Raw genomic sequence first — 19,423 nt, 5'->3', positions numbered from 1 at the left:
GACAACGTCATACTCGGGTTCAAGTTAGACGGCAACAATTATCCGCTATGGGCACGCCTCATAAAGGTGGCCATAGGCAGCAGAGGCAGATCCCAACACATTACCGGACAACCACCACCACCAAAAATCACAGATCCCGATTACTACAAATGGGAAGAAATGGATCTGTCCGTTTTTTCTTGGTTAATACAGAACATGGAGGGGAAATTGGTGATGAATTTCGCCCAACATCAGACGGCTAAAGCCGTTTGGGACAGCTTAGCAGTAACTTACGGAAGTGGAGCCGCCGATCCGCTCCAAATTTACGACCTGGAGGTTAAAGCAAACAAGGTGAACCAAGGGCAACTTACTCTTGAAGACTACTGGAACGAGTTACAGGCAATATGGCTCAATATTGATAGAAGGGAGCCAAATCCTCTTGGCTGTTGCGAAGAGGGCATAGCCAAATACCGGAAACTGATCGGAAACCGGCGGCTATACCAATTTCTCTCCGGATTGGACGCAAAATACGACAATGTCCGACGGGATATCCTCAAGGAGACCCCTGCTCCCTCAGCAGAATCGACATTCTCAAAAGTAAGAATGGAGGCCGCCCGGCTACAGATCTTGCAGCCGGCAACCAACCGCTCTGACGCCGACACTTCATCATCGGGAGGGATCGGGACCGGGCTCGCCACTACCTACCGCCCTGCTCAACGGACTGAAATCCGTCCGCCACAGACCACCGCCGGCAGAAGCTCTCAAACGCGCTCAGGAAATCCATCATCGCGCAAGAAAGAAGATAAATCCAAACTTTACTGCACTCATTGTGGCATGAACAAACACACCAAAGAAATGTGTTTCCAACTCGTCGGCTACCCGGAATGGTGGGAAGACAACCACAAAATGGCAAAAGGAAAAGTGGCGAGCAGCATCGGAGACGGTCAGGAGCAGACCGGAGCAGCGGCGGTTGTCGCGAGAGCAGCGGCGGTGGCCGTGGACCGGTCGTCTCCGGCTGGGCAGAATGGAGGCAGCGGGCTTGAGGGGGAGGCGGCTGGAGGAAATTGGGGAGAATTAAAATCAGGTAGAGGGTTTGGTGTCTTCGCAAACTACCCCCCCAAGTTCCGAAATATTACGAAAGCCACCCCTTGATTGTTCTGAATTGCAAAAATTACCCCATGTTATGCAAACTGCCCCCCTAGCTTCTCACAAATTACAAAATCGCCCCCTAAATACTTCCGCTGCATATCAAACCTCTTGTGATAATAGGGATAGAGATAAAGGGTGGATTTTTGATTGTGGAGCTACTGATACAATGACATTCGATAAAACTGATATCATTGAGTCATCACCATCATATCGAACACATGTTCAAACTGCAAATGGTGATTTAACCCGTGTTGAGGGAACTGGGACTATAGAAATCTCTCCAACTCTACGGCTCTCCAATTGTCTATATGTTCCGTCTCTCTCTCATAAACTAATATCTATTAGTCATGTTACAAAAGAGCTCAATTGTACCATGCTAATGCATCCTCACTTCTGTTTTCTTCAGGATATCAGGACAGGGGAGATTATTGGGCGTGGCACTGAGCGGAATGGATTGTACTATGTGGATGAGATAGCTCAACAAGGCAAGGTGATGCTGGCTCACGGAACTGCAGACCGGGAAGCCTGGCTTTGGCATCGTCGATTAGGGCATCCTTCCACGGGTTATCTTAAAATTTTGTTTCCTAAATTAGTTAAAAATGAAACATTGTCTTGTGAAACTTGTGTTTTGGCTAAGAGTCATAGACAAACTTTTAAACTCAATGATACACAAGTTGATTCTATTTTTTCTCTGATTCACTCTGATGTTTGGGGACCTTCACCTATTGCTGGGGGACAAGGTTTTAGATACTTTCTACTTCTTATTGATGATTGTACTAGGATGACATGGGTATATTTTCTCACACACAAATCTCAAGTTTTTGAAAAATTTACCCATTTTTATACCATGATACAAACTCAATTTCAGAAAAATGTCCAAACTCTTAGAACTGATAACAGGGGGAATTTGTCAATAATTCCATGAAAGATTTCTGCCAGAAAAAAGGGATAATCCACCAAACCACTTGTCCCCACACCCCAGAACAGAATGGTGTTGCCGAGAGGAAAAATCGTATTTTACTTGAAATGACTCGTGCTATGATGATTGAGTCACATGTACCCACTTCTTTTTGGCCTGAAGTTGTTGCTACCTCTGTTTACCTTATAAATCGTCTTCCGACTAGAACTCTCCAGCTTAAAACCCCTTTACAAAAATTGTCTACTCTTGCCACTGTACCTACAGCCCTTACACTTCAACCTCGTGTCTTTGGTTGTTCAGTGTTTGTCCATACTCCCAAACATGAACGAACAAAACTCTCTCATTGTGCCGTTAAGTGTGTGTTTGTAGGATATGGGGTTAATCAAAAAGGGTATAGATGTTACAATCCTCAAACCCGCCAAATCATAACCACCATGAACTGCGACTTTCTTGAAACTGAGTATTTTTACAATCACCACCTTAACAGTCAGGGGGAGAGTGGGAGTGGGAAAGAAAGTGAGATCGACTTGTTAAGTTGGTTACCAATGCCAGGACCGGAAGCAGATACAACAGAAAAAGTTAACCTGACCACCGAGCATGCCTCATCCACATCTGAACAATCCAGTCCACTGCATGAGCCGCCTATATCTTCTCCGCTGCTGATATCTGAGGTAAGGGCTTCTGAAACTAGTACCATAGCTTCAGATTCAACTAATCCTATTACTCAAATGGTTGAAGAAGAACAGGAGGAGGTACAGGAGGATCATACGGTGGATGAAGAAAGATATGTGTTACCACCAAGAAGTACTCGGGGTATTCCTCCTAAACGTTATTCTCCAGAAAAGTTTGGGAGAAACTCTCGGTACTCTATTGGGAATTTTGCCAAAGGAAACTTGTCCAAGAGTGCAACAGCCTATGAAGCAGCCTTATATGATGAGGAGATCCCACAAACAGCAGAACAGGCTCTCAAGATCGAGCATTGGAGAAATGCTATGAAGAAAGAGATAGGTGCCCTGAACCGGAACCACACATGGGAGAAGTGCATGTTGCCGAAAGGGAAGAAAACTGTAGGATGTAAATGGGTTTTTACAATCAAAAGGAGACCGGATGGTTCTATTGAGCGTTACAAAGCTCGACTAGTCGCAAAAGGATACACACAGATGTACGGGATCGACTATGAAGAGACTTTCTCACCCGTTGCAAAGATGAACACCGTTAGAGTCCTCCTCTCCATTGCTGCTAATAAAGACTGGGACCTCCATCAGTTCGATGTTACAAACGCTTTCCTTCATGGAGAACTTGAAGAAGATAAGGAGGTCTACATGGAGGTACCCCAAGGTTTTTCAGAAGATTTTGAAGATGGTGAGGTATGCAAGCTGAAGAAAACCTTATATGGGCTCAAACAGTCTCCCAGAGCCTGGTTTGGGAGATTCACCACAGCTATGAAGAAGTTTGGATACCAACAAAGCAACTCTGACCATACCTTATTCTTAAAAAGACGAGGTGCTCTTATTTCCTGTTTGGTTATTTATGTTGATGACATGATCATAACAGGGGATGACACAGAGGAGATCCAGAACTTGAAAGAAGGTTTGTTCAAAGAATTCGAGATGAAAGACCTAGGAAAACTCAAATACTTCCTTGGAATTGAAGTTCTCAGATCAAAGAAGGGGATCTTCATCAACCAGAAGAAGTATACTCTAGATCTTCTAGCAGAAACATGGATGCTAGATTGCAAGCCAGCAGAAACTCCTATTGTTGTGAATCATGGGCTACAAATAGTGAAAGGAGCTGAGTTAACTGATCGAGGACAATATCAGCGTCTGGTGGGAAAAATCATCTACCTTTCTCATACCCGACCTGATATTGCCTATGCAGTTAGTGTTGTGAGTCAATTTATGCACCAACCATAGGCTGACCATTTGGAAGTTGCGCTCAGAATTGTGAGGTACTTGAAAGGAACCTTTGATTATGGAGTGCTATTCAAGAGGACAGGACATTTGGAGATACAGGCCTACACGGATGCTGATTGAGCTGGAAACCCGATCGATCGGAAATCAACAGCAGGATACTTTGCATTTATCGGAGGTAATCTTGTATCATGGAGGAGTAAGAAACAGAAGGTGGTGTCTCTCTCGAGTGCAGAATCAGAGTTCAGAGGAATCAAGAGTGGGCTGACTGAAGTTCTTTGGTTAAGGAAACTATTAATGGAGTTAGGTCTTCATCCAACAAAAACATGCCAAATGTGCTGTGACAACAAAGCTGCCATCAGCATATTTGAGAACCCTGTTCAACATGATAAAACCAAACATGTTGAGGTTGATAGGCACTTTATCAAAGAAAAGATTGAAGCCGGCATTGTGACTTTACCGTTTGTACGATCAGAATACCAACTTGCAGATATCCTAACCAAAGCCGTGAACTCCAAGATTTTTGCAGAAGTTCTTGGCAAGTTGAGTATCGGAAATCCCGTCACTCAACTTGAGGGGGAGTGTTGAAAGGAAAGAAATCAATTAAGGAGATTCAGAATCAATCTATCAATCAAAGATCATTGATAGAAGTTTCCTTTTTTTACTTTCTTACCTTAGTTAGATCAAATGTAACCCTATAAAAGGGAGTCTGTAACACTCAACGAAATCATGAAATAGAATACAAACTTCACAGCCTCATAACATGTCTTCTCTATATACAAAATCCTTTATACCATGTTTTAACAGTTTCTAGATTATTTCAAGCGAAAATAATTATTTTTTTTGTTTTTTTAGGGTTAATTGCCGAAAAAACCATATACTTTTTCGATTTTTGGTTATTTCCCATGACAAAAAAAGTCTGAACAGAAATCCATGAATTGAAAACTTAATTGTAATTTTCCCCCGCGTCCATTTTCCGGCGATCTCCGATGGAGCTCCGATCCAACGTGGCATAATTCATTCCATCTGTCAAATTGATGACTAGGCAGCCACATCGCCGCCGCCTGAAACCCAAATTTCTGAAAGAGGCGCCGCAGATCTGGTTCTGTCTTCTTCCTCCTGCTTTGTCAAGCAATGAGCCCTAATTAATGAGAATGGAGGCGAGCAAACTGGAAGAGGAAAGGGGAGGGCGAAGGCGGCGAGGCGAGATGGCAGAGGTTGGAGGCGAGACGAGGGCGGCGGAAGTGGGAGCCGGGATCTGAATCAGTTACCCAAATTTCTGAAAGAGGCGCCGCAGATCTGGTTCTGTCTCCCTCCCCCTGCTTTGTCAAGCAATGAGCCCTAATTAATGAGAATAGAGGCGAGCGAACTGGAAGAGGAAAGAGGAGGGCGGAGGCGGTGTGTGGAAGCGGCGAGGCGAGAGGGCGAAGGTTGGAGGCGAGATGAGGGCGGCGGAGGTGGGAGCTGGGATCTAAATCAGTACTCTCAAAACTAATTGTCGTGCCAACTGCCAATCGCCGCCGGCGTCGGGGACTCGGGGTGGAGTCACGAGGCTCGGGCAAGGCGACCGTTGACTGGTTTGCTGGCGCCGGAGGTCGAGGTGACGGGACTAAAAAAAGCTTCACTATCGCCGCAAAACTCCAATTCCCGGCGATGACACGCTGGAAATCCGATTGCCACCTCGGATTCAATTTGGGGAAAAAATGGACGCGGGGGAAAATTATACTCCCTCCGTCCCATGAAGCATGACACACTTCTTTTCGGCACGAGAATTAAGAAATTGGTATTTTGTGTGTTAATTGTGGTAGGTGAAAAAGTGAAAATGTGAATAAAGGATAATTTTTTTGCCATTTTTAGAAATGTGTCATGCTTCGTGGGACAGACCAAAAAGGAAACTGTGTCATGCTTTGTGGGACGGAGGGAGTAATTAAGTTTTCAATTCATGGATTTCTGTTCAGACTTTTTTTGTCATGGGAAATAACTAAAAATCGAAAAAGTATATGGTTTTTCCGGCAATTAACCCTTTCTTTTAAATAGGAAGAAGAGCTTTATTTATGAGTTATCACCGTCAACAATGTCGGTCTCTAAATCTCTAGCATAGTGAGCTAAACAATGGACGGCATGATTAGATGGTCTATGAATATGAAAAACACCTCCAAGCATTACCATCATTGAGTTACGAAAACAAGAAGTTTTAGATGCGAACAATTATTCTGAAATTAAAGTGTAACACAAATAACAACATTGTGGAAAATATATATATATATATATATATATTTTAAAACATTTTGGAATATTAAAAAATGTATATATATTAATATAATATATTTTGGACTTTAAAATGTTATTTTTATTCATATTGGATACGATAATTGAGGATTCTGTTTATGGTTTACAAAATAATTTTGACTCTACAAACATTAGTTTGGACCCAAAGTCAAATTTATCAGAAGATTGTAGGAGTATTTAATTTGACGTTTTATGGAAGATGATGCAACAGTTATGGATAATAATGAGGTTGACTCAAATTTTTGAACTCCCCAAATATTCCCACTTCTGTCACATATTTTTAATTAACTTTAGTCTACATTGCTTGTTAGAACTTAGAAATATTCAGAGACTTTATCAAATACGCCATAAATCATTAATAATAAAAGTCGATATTGAACATTATAAAATCCTTTTTTGAAAGAATTACTAACATTTATAATTTTTTTTCCCGAATAACTAACATCTCAATTTTCTGTTACATATTTTTTCCCGAATTACTAAAACTGTGTAATATCCATATTTTATTTTAGTTAATTTGTTTCCGTGTTAATTGTGGTAATTAAATTATGATTACATCAATCTGTTTCAAAATCAACCAAAATAGAAAAGAAGTAGAATGCACAACAAGATAGTAGTAGTATGTCATAAGTTTTTTTTTTTTCCTTTTTTCATATGAGTTTTTATGTTATCTCTAAATCTTGAATTCTATGAGTCACAAAACTATTGTGATAAAAGATTTTGTGTTTAAATACGACAAGAGTACTTTTTTCTGTTCTCATTCACAAATAACGGTTACAATATTAAAGAACAAAACCCAAAGAAAAACAAATAAAGGGAAAAACAAAAAAACAAAAGTGTAATGGAATTCCACTGTAATAACCTCCCCCACTTTTGCTCCACACTTTACTTGTAAGCTAAACTAAGACTCCAACAACACCCAAGTCAAAATATATATAACCCCAATCTTCACAGTGTGTGTGTGTGTGTTCTTGCTTGGAAATTCAAGAAATAATTTATCAAAAAATCTCCTCTTTTTTCCATTTTGCAAAATGAGATTTTTACACCCTTTTCACTGTGTGGGTCTTATTTTGATTCAAATTGCATTCAGCTCGAATCCAGCATTCTCAGCTCCTGATGGAGCTCTTGTTACAGAGCTTCCTGGTTTCAATGGCAGCTTCCCTTCCAAACACTATTCTGGGTAAGTCAAAGGTTGAATCTTTTCTGTGTTTTACTGATTTTTCTTCTCGATTTTGTCTGTTTCTTCTCGTTCTGGATAAAGGGTCTTTCTGCTTTTTCACCTCTCACACAGGTATGTCACCATTGATGAGAAGAAATTGTATTACTATTTTGTGGAGTCTGAGGGGAATCCATCCAAGGACCCTGTTGTGCTCTGGCTCAACGGTGGGCCCGGTTGCTCTAGCTTCGATGGGTTCATCTACGAGCATGGTAATGACACTCTCTCTCTCCTCTCTCTCTGCACCCTATCTTGATGTAGACTTGTTTTGGCAAGATGTTGACCTTGGTGTTTGAGGTGGATTAACAATGGTGTGGAACTTGGTTTGTATCGAATTTGTCGTTTAGCAATAAGATTATGAGTCTTGATCTTTTTATAGAACTATAGAAGCTATTTTCTTGGTAAAGATTCTGTTTTTGGTAGTATATTTTTAGGTAGAAAGTTAAATCTATAGTCATATTTTTATGGGGGTATTGCAAATAAACAGTGAGGTTTAAATGAGTATCTCTCCCTCTCTCTGCACATACACACACACACAAAGAAAAATTCTTGATAGAGGCTGTAATTTTTAAATTTCGAGTTCAAGATTTTTAGAGACAATTATCCTACGATTCAATTTGATGATATGGGCTGTTGTATAAAAATTCGCAGAAAAATCTGATAATTTGACGATCTTATAAGATTTTTACTTGGTGGGGGCTGAAGCCCCCCTTCCCCTCACCTGTGTCCACCGTTGTGTGTGTGTTCTTTATCTTGATGTAGACTTGTTTTGGCAAGATTTTGACTTTGATGCTGAGGTGGAGTAACAATGATGTGAAGCTTAGTTTGTATCGAAATTGTTGTTTAGCGAAAAGAATGAGTCTTGATCTTGTTGTATGAGCTCTATTTCTTGGTAAAGATTCTGTTTTTGGTGATAACTAGTTAGGTAGGAAGTTAATTTGTAGTCATTTTTTATGGGGTAAGGCAAATCTTGGTAAAGATTCTGATTTTGGTGCTATCTTGTTAAGTAGAAAGTTAAATTTGTATTACTTTTTTATGGGGTAATGCAAATGAACAATGAGCTCTATCTTTGCAAATTCATTAAACATCATTTGTGATATTATGGCACATAATCAAGAAATGGACCAATATTGATCTTTTTAGTAGAGATTGTAGAAGTTCACTCTTGAGTCTTTGATGTTTGCTTTATTGCTTTCTTGAGTGTTTCACACTTGAAATTACTATGTTTCTAGTTAACGACTAACGAGCAATTGTCCGTTTGCTTTGTGAGATGTTCCTTCCAGCTATGCCAAAATTTGACCATGTAGCGTTCTTGAAAGTTTGAAACTGAACTAGTTATAAGCATTTTCTTTTGGGTGGTAACCTAATTTTGATAATCTCGTGGTTTCGATTGCAGGCCCCTTCAATTTTGCGAAGGATCCGCTTGGTGGCTTTCCGACTCTGCATCCCAATCCATACAGCTGGTCCAAGGTTGTGATTCTTGGTATTGATTGCTAACGTCTCGTTTCTTCCTTGCAAGACCAACCCAACTCACTAGATCCCAACTTTGGTTATCAATTTGTCGTTCTAGGTATCTAGTATGATATATCTAGACTCCCCGGCTGGTGTTGGATTATCGTACTCAACAAACACATCTGATTACATTACCGGAGACCTTAAGACCGCTTCTGACTCACACACATTTCTCCTCAAGGTGAAAGAAACACTGAAAAGGACTACTCTTCGATTTTGTGGGAGTTTCTACTTTCGTATGTCTTTGCTGCATATTTACCTCATTAACTTTGTGTATCGTCTGGCTAGTGGTTTGAGCTGTACCCGGAATACCAGAGCAACCCGTTTTACATATCGGGAGAATCATATGCAGGAATCTATGTCCCTACTTTGGCCTATGAAGTAGCTAATGGTAAAATCAATCATTCATACCATGTCAAGTGCTTCTGATATTGAGGATGCAAGAACTGATGTTGTTTGTTGCGATTTTGTAGGGATTGATGCCGGTGCGAAGCCTATCCTCAATCTCAAGGTATTTACATATATCTACGCCTCCTCTTCGTAAGCATGGAATATGGAGAATGTAGATTTTCTTTATATTGCAGGGGTACTTGGTGGGAAATGGAGTTGCTGATGACGTGTTTGACGGCAATGCTCTCGTACCATTCGCTCATGGAATGGGCCTCATCTCGGATGAACTCTTTGAGGTACGTTCATCTAACACGTCTCGTATTGCACAAGATGTATATTTAATCCTATCCCCACACAAATCACTTGAAGAAAAGACTCTTTCAGTATAATATACATATGTGTGTGTGTGTGTGTGTGTGTGTGTGTGTTTTTGGTACAATGATCTCATAGTTCATGCTTCACTATGCAGGCAGTCAACTCCGAATGCAACGGCGTTTACTACAATCCGACGAGCCAGAATTGTGAGAACAAACTTGTCAAAGTTGATGAAGTAAGTGGTTTCCAATGTGGGGAATGTTGGGAAGAAAACATACAGTATGTAGTACTTCTTTTCATGTCTTATTCGTTATCTTCGAGTCATTTCAGGCAATTAGGGACCTAAACATATACGACATTCTCGAGCCGTGCTATCATGCCCCGGCAAGTATTATTCAACTCGGGAAAACGAATGTGCCGCTGAGCTTCAGGAGACTAGGCGAGACCGAGAGGCCTCTACCCGTTAGGAAAAGAATCTTCGGGCGTGCATGGCCGTATAGAGCCCCAGTTAGAGACGGATACGTCCCCACATGGCCGCAGCTTCTGAATAGCGAATATGTCCCTTGCACGGTGAGATTTATTTATTCAAGTAACGATTTGCTCCAAAAGAAAATTCCTCGACAACTTTGGTAAAAACGCGTAGGATGAGGAAGTCGCGGACATATGGCTGAACGACGCAGCAGTTAGGAAGGCGCTTCATGCTGACAGCGTAAGGTTTACATTCTATCGTTGAGTTGGTTCTCAAAGTAGCAAACTAAAAATCATACCGGCTCCACCAGGCAGACGTAGCCGGGAGATGGGATCTCTGCACGAACCGGATTTCGTTTCACCATGATGCCGGGAGCATGATCAAGTATCACAAGAACCTCACATCACGCGGCTATCGAGCCCTCATATACAGGTTTGAACTATATTATATGAAGTTGTGAAAACACTATATGTTCTGTTTTGGTGCACGAAATTGTGATTGAATTCGTATTGATTCTTATATGTATGTTTGTTCTGCTTCATGAACGAACACGAGTGATTGGAAGCGTTTTTATCGAGACTATATGTGCTTGATTTGTTTGCTCGCAGCGGAGATCATGATATGTGTGTTCCGTTTACGGGAAGCGAAGCTTGGACGAGATCGATGGGATACACGACTGTCGACGAGTGGAGGCCTTGGTATGTGCAAGGCCAAGTTAGTGGGTATGTAACATTTCATTTTGGAGTTTTATCGATTTAGGACCCGAAAGATGACAAAAACTTGTGTCAGACTGTCTGATTGACGAGAAGATGAAATATGTGTGCTTGGATCCGGATACGGGCACCACTGACGATACCCATATTCGGATCCAAGAAGGCGTATTTGTAACCTTACGAGTGTTTCGTTGTGCTTGCATCCGGATATGAGCACCGTCTGTCTGACGATCTGACACAAGACTCCTCCTTCTGAACGTTGACTCACATTTTTCGTCTGTGAATCCACAGGTACACTCAAGGCTATGACTACAATCTCACCTTCCTCACCATCAAGGTATGCAAACACGTGACTTTTGATTGAATACTTGATGTCATCATCGTTCCTCGAGCCTCAAGGCCTTGATCGACTATATTGACACCGAACTATCGACTCCTCTGCAGGGGGCCGGGCACACCGTGCCGGAGTACAAGCCACTCGAGTCGTTGGAGTTCTACTCGCGCTTCCTTGCTGGCGTGAAGATATGAAATCGAATGCCACGTCTTCAAATGGGACCAAAGGATCATAGCAGCTAAATCATTCACTATCGCTTATCCAAAGTTTGTCATTCTTGATTGATGATTGAAGAAGATTTGGCTTAGCATTATTTATAGTAGGAAGAACATTAATGCGTTGTGTGATTTCGAATGTATAATAAATGTTAGTTCATCTACTCAAAATCTTGATGTGACTATCTCACATGTAATTCAACGTCACATAAATAAATAGTAATCCCCAATATCAAAAAATCAATCATTCATGGGAATCCAACATTCAAAATTCGATCTTTGACACATATATGCAAATTTTTGTACACATTCAATCGTAAATCACTCCAAAAACTACTATTCCAAAACATAAAAAATTGACTTTCTTTAGTTATTCTTTTCCTCCACCATTCAATTCCTAATTTCATTCATACCAATTATCTAGTAAGAGATGAGTACAACCATATCAAATTAGAAATGAAGTTTGAAATCTCAATTGAATTCAATCAAAACTAGAAAAGATGTCCCTTTTGCTACATGTTTCTAAACCTTATCAAATACTCCTAGAACACTATCTCTACCTTCCCTTATCACAACTTCCCAGAAACATGGCGGTGTGGTTCAACCTCACTGAAGCAAAGACAATCTATAACACAATATAAAAGCTTCAATTTGGAAACAAAACTTTGATTATCATCATTTGCTTCTTATACTTCGATTTACACCTAAAAGACAAAAAACGTAAAAGCTAGAGTCCCTATGATTTTCTAAAGTGTTCAAAATCAATTTCACGGTATTTTGAATAATGTGAAATTCAAAATGTCAAATTGATGAATTATGGCACAATACATCTTATCTTATAAGCTCTAATCCTAGAATATAATGAATACTACTTTGCCAAGAGCGAGTGATATCGTTTGGAAATCCTAGTAATCTATGATAAAGCTATAAAATTCAAGCATTTAAAATCATAATAACATAGAGATTAAACAAACAAATTTGTACTTTCCCCATAGTTTGCTGTAAAATAATTCAACTTCTAACGCAACATAACACCTATCTAGAATAGAGATCCATTGGTACGAGTTTTTTAATCTTATCAAATAGAACACTATCTCTACCTTCCCTTACCATAGGGCCAATCAACATCGAAACAATAGTTTCGTCAAGTGTGAAACCCCTTGCATACATCTCTTCCAACAGTGGAATTGCATCACTAGCCTTGTTCCTTTTGAGAAGACCTTGAACAAGCAGTCAAAAAGATATTATATATCTCCATATTCGGAGAGACCTTATCAGCAATCATCTTCTTGAAAACGTCTTGAGCCCCGTCATTTCTTATCCTATTGCATAACCCCTCTGATTATTGAATTATATGTCACAATAGCGGGTACAATCCCCTTATCACCCAAAGAGGAGAAGAGTTGGAGAGCATCGTCCACCTTTCCTTCCTTGCAAAGACCATCAATGACTGCATTGTAAGCATATACATTGAGTTTGCAGATTCCCTTTTCTTTTTCCAATAAGCAGAGCCATTCCAGCGCTTTGAGACTACCTACAGCTTTGCATATCCCATTAATCGTAGTACTATACATGTGTTCATCGGGCTCGCATAATTGGTAGACCAACACCTTCCATAACACTTTAGCTGCCTCTGGGATCCTTCCAACCAACAATAGCCCTTTAATGAGAGTGTTAAAGGTTACAACAGTAGGCTCGTACCCACGCTTGAAAAAAATGCCTAAGATCGCAAACCCAAAATCAGGTATTTTCTGTCGGCAGTAGCAATCAATCGCAATATTCAAGGTGTAGTGATTTACAGGAACATGCCTTTGAAGCATTTCGTCGATCAGATGAAGGGCAAGAGAGTATTGTTTCATCTTGACCACAGTAATCAACAATTTACTGAAAACAGAAGCATAAGGGAGCGGCTGCGTCCTCACCATTTCCCGAAATAGAGCGGCGGCATCATTGGGCTCACGTATAGATCCAAAATCGAATCTGGGATAGGCGGACAAGTGTCTCATTTGGCAGCTGACATTATCAAAATTGAATCTGGGTTTTACAAGAAATGAATGATAATGTGGAGAAGCGATGGCAAAAGTGGAGAATTTAGATGAAGAATTTGACAAAATTCTAGGCAGAAACATGGCGGCGTGGTTCGACCTCATTCTTGGGATAGTTTTGCAGGATTTGAGATGTGAAAGCTGAAGAATTGAAGAAGGAAAGATAGGGTTTTGTGAGAAGAAAGGTAAAGTAGATCTGGTTAATTGTGAGCCGTTGGATGTTGTTGATCAAATCTCGGCCGTTGAAAGAGCAATCGCGTTTGGGTATGGCGGAAAACGCATTTCATGCAGTAATTTATGTTTTTATCTTCTAATTAAAAGCATTTCTCAATTTCCTCCTATGGATTTTTCGGATTATTTTTCATAATTAACTTTTGAGTTTGGCTCGAATTAGAACATTGATTTATATATAAATATATTTTTTGTGCTTAAACTTAACTCAAACTATAAAAAAAACTAGCATTTGTATCCCGTGCAATGCACATGAAAACTATTTTTATTTTTATTATTTATATAAAATTAATACTAATTCAATTATTATACTTATAAATATAATAAAAAATTAATTTTAATTGAATATATTTGAATTGAATATTAAAAAAATAAAAAAGAATTCACAATTATAAAATTTGATTTATGAAAAACAAAAAAATAAGTTAAAAAAATTAAAAATAAAATACTAATTAAAAAGAATTAAAAATATGTTTATTCAAAAAAGATGAGAGAAGAGAGAGTAATTTATAAAACTTTAATATTTAAACAAATTTAACTTTTACATTTTAAATCAAATATTTTCATAAAAATATATCATATTAAAGCTCTTATCGTGATCTTTAATTTGATATGCATATAAAATATTTTATAATTAATCGAATTTCACAATTTTGGAAAGAAATGTAACAACAAATAAGAAGTTAAAGAAAATGAAAATAAGAAGAAAAATATATAATTTAAACATAAACCTTCAATTTTATTATAACTACAAATTTGCCACTGAATTTTGAAATTAACTTCAAATTAGAAACTCCCTTTTTAATATAGAATAGATTGTGAAATTAAAGCTTGAACTCATTTGGTTCATTTAATAATGAAATCGCGATCAAATTTTATGATATGATAATTTACATAACTAGTCTCATTTACAATTTCTTTAAACAATGAAACGTCGATCGAATTTTCTCAACTGAAATTAATGTTGATATATGTTTGCTTAATATGATCTCAACCCTACATCTGTCAACGGTAGAGATTATAGTCTAGCATTACATATATTCATTATATCTGTATTTTCATACGTGGAATATTTAGTTAGTTAAGATTTGAGAGAAAAGGGAGGCAGCGAGTGATAAGCTGCATGTGTGTGTGAATCTGAGCTCTTCCTGTTTTGAGCTAGGTTTTCTTTCTTCCTTCTCAAGTTTTGAGAGGTGTAGGTTGTATTGTGAAACCAGAGGTGAAGAAAAGGTTGCTATATTCATTAACCCAAAAGTAATACAGAGGTGTGCCTTTTATAATGATGATGTAGTCTTCTTACGATGTTCCCGAGCAATGGAAGGCTGGTTGCATGGAATCTGCTAATTCGAAGTGGCTAAGCTGGAAAACTAGAATGTACAATGACTTTATTGTACCGAATCAAGATGATGCTTCAAAGTTGCATGAACCGCCACCGGGAAGTGGCATTCTGCCATTAGATTGGAATCAATTTGTAGTCCGCCGCATGTCGTCTGAATTTAAGGTACATAAGTTCGTATCTATACATTTTAGTGAATGTTGTACTTGTCTACTACGTCACTACGATAATATTGTAGGCTTTGAGTGAGCAACAAAAAGAGAGACAACGTGGGAACATATACCCCCATCATCTTTCCCGCAAAGGATATGCAAGATTTGCCGAAGAAATCAAGGTAAAAAATTCCTTTCCTGCTGTACTTCATTGGTTTAATTAACCATTGAATTCTTTCCAACTGATTCGTAAGATGTGCTGTGCTTGAAATATGAAGTCCAAAGCAAAAGTAAGCATCTCATCAAATCATTGGCAGCTGTTGCTTAACTTCAAAAATTCCTATGGCTGTTGTTTCTTAACTTAAAAAATCCCTATGGCTGTTGTTGCTTAACTTCTTTTTTGTTATTATTATCAATATTGTTTTATGTTCTAACTTCAGATTATTTGCATGAAATGTTTTATAGAAGACTGAATTTAGAGGTGATGAAGAAATAGACAGAGCTGTGATGTGGAAGAGAGCAAGATTGACTAAGGATGGAGAAATTGAGAATGAAAACTTGAAGAATACCATTCATAAAATAGTATGGCATAGCATTATGTTAATTCCCTTAAAATTGATCATTAAATTGCACCTTTGCCTTTTAATCATGTTATTGATTGAAAATAACAGGATGACTACATACGTGAAAAGGAGGAAGGGATACTTGATTCTGATTCCGGTTCGAGCGATTTGTTGTCACGTGCCCTGCAAAAAGCAGAACATACCGGTCGTGTGCGAGGTTTAGGGGCAGGCGTCAAACCCAAATCATTCTTCCATACGCCTAGAGGAAATATACAAGAAACTGATGATAAATCACAAGCTGAATTGGAGGATGCGAAAAAACAGATAAAAGAACAAGATGGACGCATACTTGTGCTAGATAAAGTGATCTATGAATTGGTAAATAGGATTGGAAAACTTGAAGCGAAGGTAGGTGATAAGGAAGACAAGTCTGAAGGATTGGGCAGTTGTTCTGTGATAAAGCCTCAGAAGAAACAGGTTGAAGACGATGAAGATATTGTATTAGTTGAAAAATCAGTTGGACTGGAGGTATTATGTGAATACTTCTAATAAGTATTTTTGTTGTTTCTTGCTTTTATATATAGACCAAAGAACACACAAAGTCAGCTTCCTAACTAACAAACAACTCTACTTTATTTGATGCAGGGGAAGGTTGTAAAATTACTTGAAAAAGAATCCACCAAAGTTGTAGCTTATGGAACGGTCGTTGTTGCTGGTGATGTCCTACACGGATCTCCAATGCCCGAAGACTCGTTACGTGTGGCGATTGATGAGGTTGTCGATGAGAATGCACGACTACCCTTTCGTATTTCAGATGAGATGGAGACCGTGGGAAGTGCCTTAGGATCCCATGTCGCATGGCCTAGTGATTTGGTGGTGGAGAAGTCAATTGAGGTAATTTTAGTCATTCTCTAGCAGCCTTGGACATAATAATTAATATCCACCTGCCATATATAATAACTTGAATATATACCTGCCATTAAAGTCAATTGAGGTAATTTAGTTTTTTTCTAACAGCCTTGGACATATTAATTAATACCTCTGACATGTCGTGTACATTTATTTAGAAATGCAATAAGAAGGCAGTTGCAAAAAATGTTGTCAAGGACTCCGTGGTGAAGAATTTGTCATCATTGCCTGGATCATTGCTAGCACTATACTATATGATGGAGAAGTCGTTCACGGATGTAGGAATACATGTGAAAATAGACTTTGAAGTCTTCGGGCAGGATATTACAGTTTGGATTCTAAAGAAGGATGATGTGATTCCCTTCTGTAATCTGGAACCGAGTACGGGGAACTGCATTATCACATATGTTTGGTAAATAACTTATTAAGTTATTCTCATTTATATTAACATGTTTATTTCTTATCTAAACATATCCAAATTTGTTGGCAGTCATTTGTATGAAAAGATGAAGAAAGATGGAACTCTAGGAAAGTTTATGTTTGTGTATCCATTTACCATATCTTGTGGAAAATCAGTTGAGTCTAGAGCACGTGCATTATCAGATAGGATACTTGAGGCTACGTCAAATCAGTTGGTATTCGTTCCTTGCAACGTAGGGTAAGTAAACATGTAAAATGTTGAAGCTTCTAAGTTAGTAGTTAGTGTAGTATATCATCATGTCTTCGCCTACTAATTCATTTTTTTTTATAAAATAGTAAGCATTGGATTCTGACAATCATTGATTTTGAGAAAGATCGTGTGTTTTTGATGGATCCAATTTCTCATCGGAATCGCGATACGACATGGAAATCCGTCGTTGACACGTAAGTCTTAAACTTTAACTAATCATCTCTATAATCGGTTTTTATAGCTAATATGAACTGCCTTATTGACTATGCTATCAAGTGCGATGAACCTTGTTAATGCACGCAAGGGAAAAAAATTCAAGAAATCGGCAAGTTGGGATATAGTTAAGGTATGTATAATTTGCTATTTAGTACTCAGGGCTTTAAACTTAACTAAGCTTTAGTTTGTTTGTTTTTTGGGTGGATAAAATATATGTTTTCATTGTATATTGCAGGGACCTATCCAGCCTGATTCGAACCAATGTGGATTTTATGTCATGAAGTTCATGAAAGATGTCATCGCACACTATAGCCTTCATGCCCCCACGTCTGTGTCATCAATGGTAAGTAAATGTAATACTCTTGATTATTTAATTTTCTAATAGAACATTTGTACTTATTACTAAAGAATATTTATGTACATATTTCTGTTATAGTTTAAGAATGTGAAGACGTATACTGTAGCTGAAATCGATGAAATTCATGAGGAATGGGCAACGTGTGTGATAAAGCACGCCTTTGATTGATCTTTAGGTATGACACATATATGTTAATGTATCATAGTTCACTTGAACGCTTTTTACTATCTTGGTTTTCTTTTATTTCAAGGTGTGCATATATATGGCAGGTGGATATTCAGTCCATGTTTTGAAGAAGCAACGATTTCAATGATTTTCTTGTAAATTAGTCAATATGTCTACATATATGGCAATGTTTTGTTATTTATGTAGAACATGTATGACAAGACTTGTTTGGATGGTTATATGTAGCACTCACATCTTTGGATGCTATGTTATCTATGCTAATATTATTTTGTTAATGTTATTTTATTATTTCAATTTATTTATTCATTTTTAGACATAATAAAAGAAAATTTGAGAATAAATACAGAATTTGCAGGAAAACCGTTATCTATAATAGAAAATCGTTATCTATAATGAAAATAGACAACACAATTCGAACCATTCATAACGGATGCAAACTGTAATGTAAAACAACGATAACGAAAAGTAACCGTTATGTAAAACACAAAAAACCGTTATTTATGATGAAACTAGATAACGAAATTTAAACAATACATAACGATTATAAAACTGTTATGTATAATAAAGATAACGTAAACAAACCGTTATGTATCGGAAACTAGAACGTTATCTATAATAACTTGAATATGTAATCATAACGGTTCTTATGATCTTTAATGACGGTGGTGAACGTTATCTATGACAGTTATAGATAACGGTCTCGGACGTTATCTATCAGGGTATATAACCGTTATCTATTTATTACAAAGATAACGGTAAAAACCGTTATAAAAAGTCGACAAATGCGATAACTATGATGGTGAAAAAAATAAAAATTTCTAATACATAACGGTAAAAAATATTAATACATAACGGTAGAAACCGTTATGTATAAGTGTTAAAGATAACGGTTTTATATCGTTATGTATGAGCGCATATACCGTTATCTATACTACTATACATAACGGTTTAAAAACCGTTATATATGACTGTATCATAGATATCACCACTATACTTATCGGTTTTTTGGTCTCATAGATAACGGATTTTATCTGTTATCTATGAGCGTTTTTGTAGTAGTGGCAAAAAAGAAAATAACGTAGCCAACAAGAAATAAAAGGCATAACTAACTGATAGTGACAGCAAGAGAAGCATACATGCAGTGTGTACACATGCACACAAGAATCTTCATAGCCCCCCTCAAGATGGAGTGTAAATGCTCATGAAACTCATCTTGCTCATGATGTGGCGAAGAGCGGGTGCAGGAAGAGCCTTTGTAAGAACATCTGCCAGTTGCAGATTATTACGAACATGGAGAGGATGGATAATGTGCTGAAGAAACTTATCACGAACCGTGTGACAGTCTAT

The 19,423-nt window shown here is 38.2% G+C and overlaps 2 protein-coding genes and 1 pseudogene across 2 annotated transcripts; 2 read left to right on the top strand and 1 right to left on the bottom strand.

Moving 5' to 3' along the window:
* Window positions 1-7,049: 7,049 nt before the first annotated feature.
* LOC130999448 (serine carboxypeptidase 1-like) lies at window positions 7,050-11,654 on the top strand. The gene is made up of 14 exons (XM_057924975.1): window positions 7,050-7,426; window positions 7,538-7,674; window positions 8,859-8,932; window positions 9,033-9,155; window positions 9,263-9,365; window positions 9,448-9,485; window positions 9,559-9,660; window positions 9,834-9,914; window positions 10,010-10,249; window positions 10,323-10,388; window positions 10,459-10,580; window positions 10,757-10,870; window positions 11,153-11,198; window positions 11,306-11,654. Exons 1-14 carry the CDS (start codon window positions 7,278-7,280, stop codon window positions 11,387-11,389), a joined length of 1,479 nt encoding a protein of 492 aa, XP_057780958.1. The 5' UTR covers window positions 7,050-7,277; the 3' UTR covers window positions 11,390-11,654.
* Window positions 11,655-12,374: 720 nt separating this feature from the next.
* Window positions 12,375-13,607, bottom strand: LOC130999454 (putative pentatricopeptide repeat-containing protein At1g12700, mitochondrial; annotated as a pseudogene).
* Window positions 13,608-16,349: 2,742 nt separating this feature from the next.
* LOC130999453 (uncharacterized) lies at window positions 16,350-17,929 on the top strand. Its single transcript, XM_057924980.1, has 6 exons — window positions 16,350-16,631; window positions 16,805-17,058; window positions 17,137-17,304; window positions 17,403-17,510; window positions 17,593-17,662; window positions 17,768-17,929. Exons 1-6 carry the CDS (start codon window positions 16,377-16,379, stop codon window positions 17,912-17,914), a joined length of 1,002 nt encoding a protein of 333 aa, XP_057780963.1. The 5' UTR covers window positions 16,350-16,376; the 3' UTR covers window positions 17,915-17,929.
* The last annotated feature ends 1,494 nt before the right edge of the window (window positions 17,930-19,423 follow it).

Source organism: Salvia miltiorrhiza, chromosome 8 (genome assembly GCF_028751815.1).
Source record: "Salvia miltiorrhiza cultivar Shanhuang (shh) chromosome 8, IMPLAD_Smil_shh, whole genome shotgun sequence".
Classification (NCBI taxonomy): domain Eukaryota; kingdom Viridiplantae; phylum Streptophyta; class Magnoliopsida; order Lamiales; family Lamiaceae; genus Salvia; species Salvia miltiorrhiza.
The sequence above is the reverse complement of the archived record's forward strand: the minus strand, read 5'-3'. Positions and strand labels throughout refer to the sequence as shown.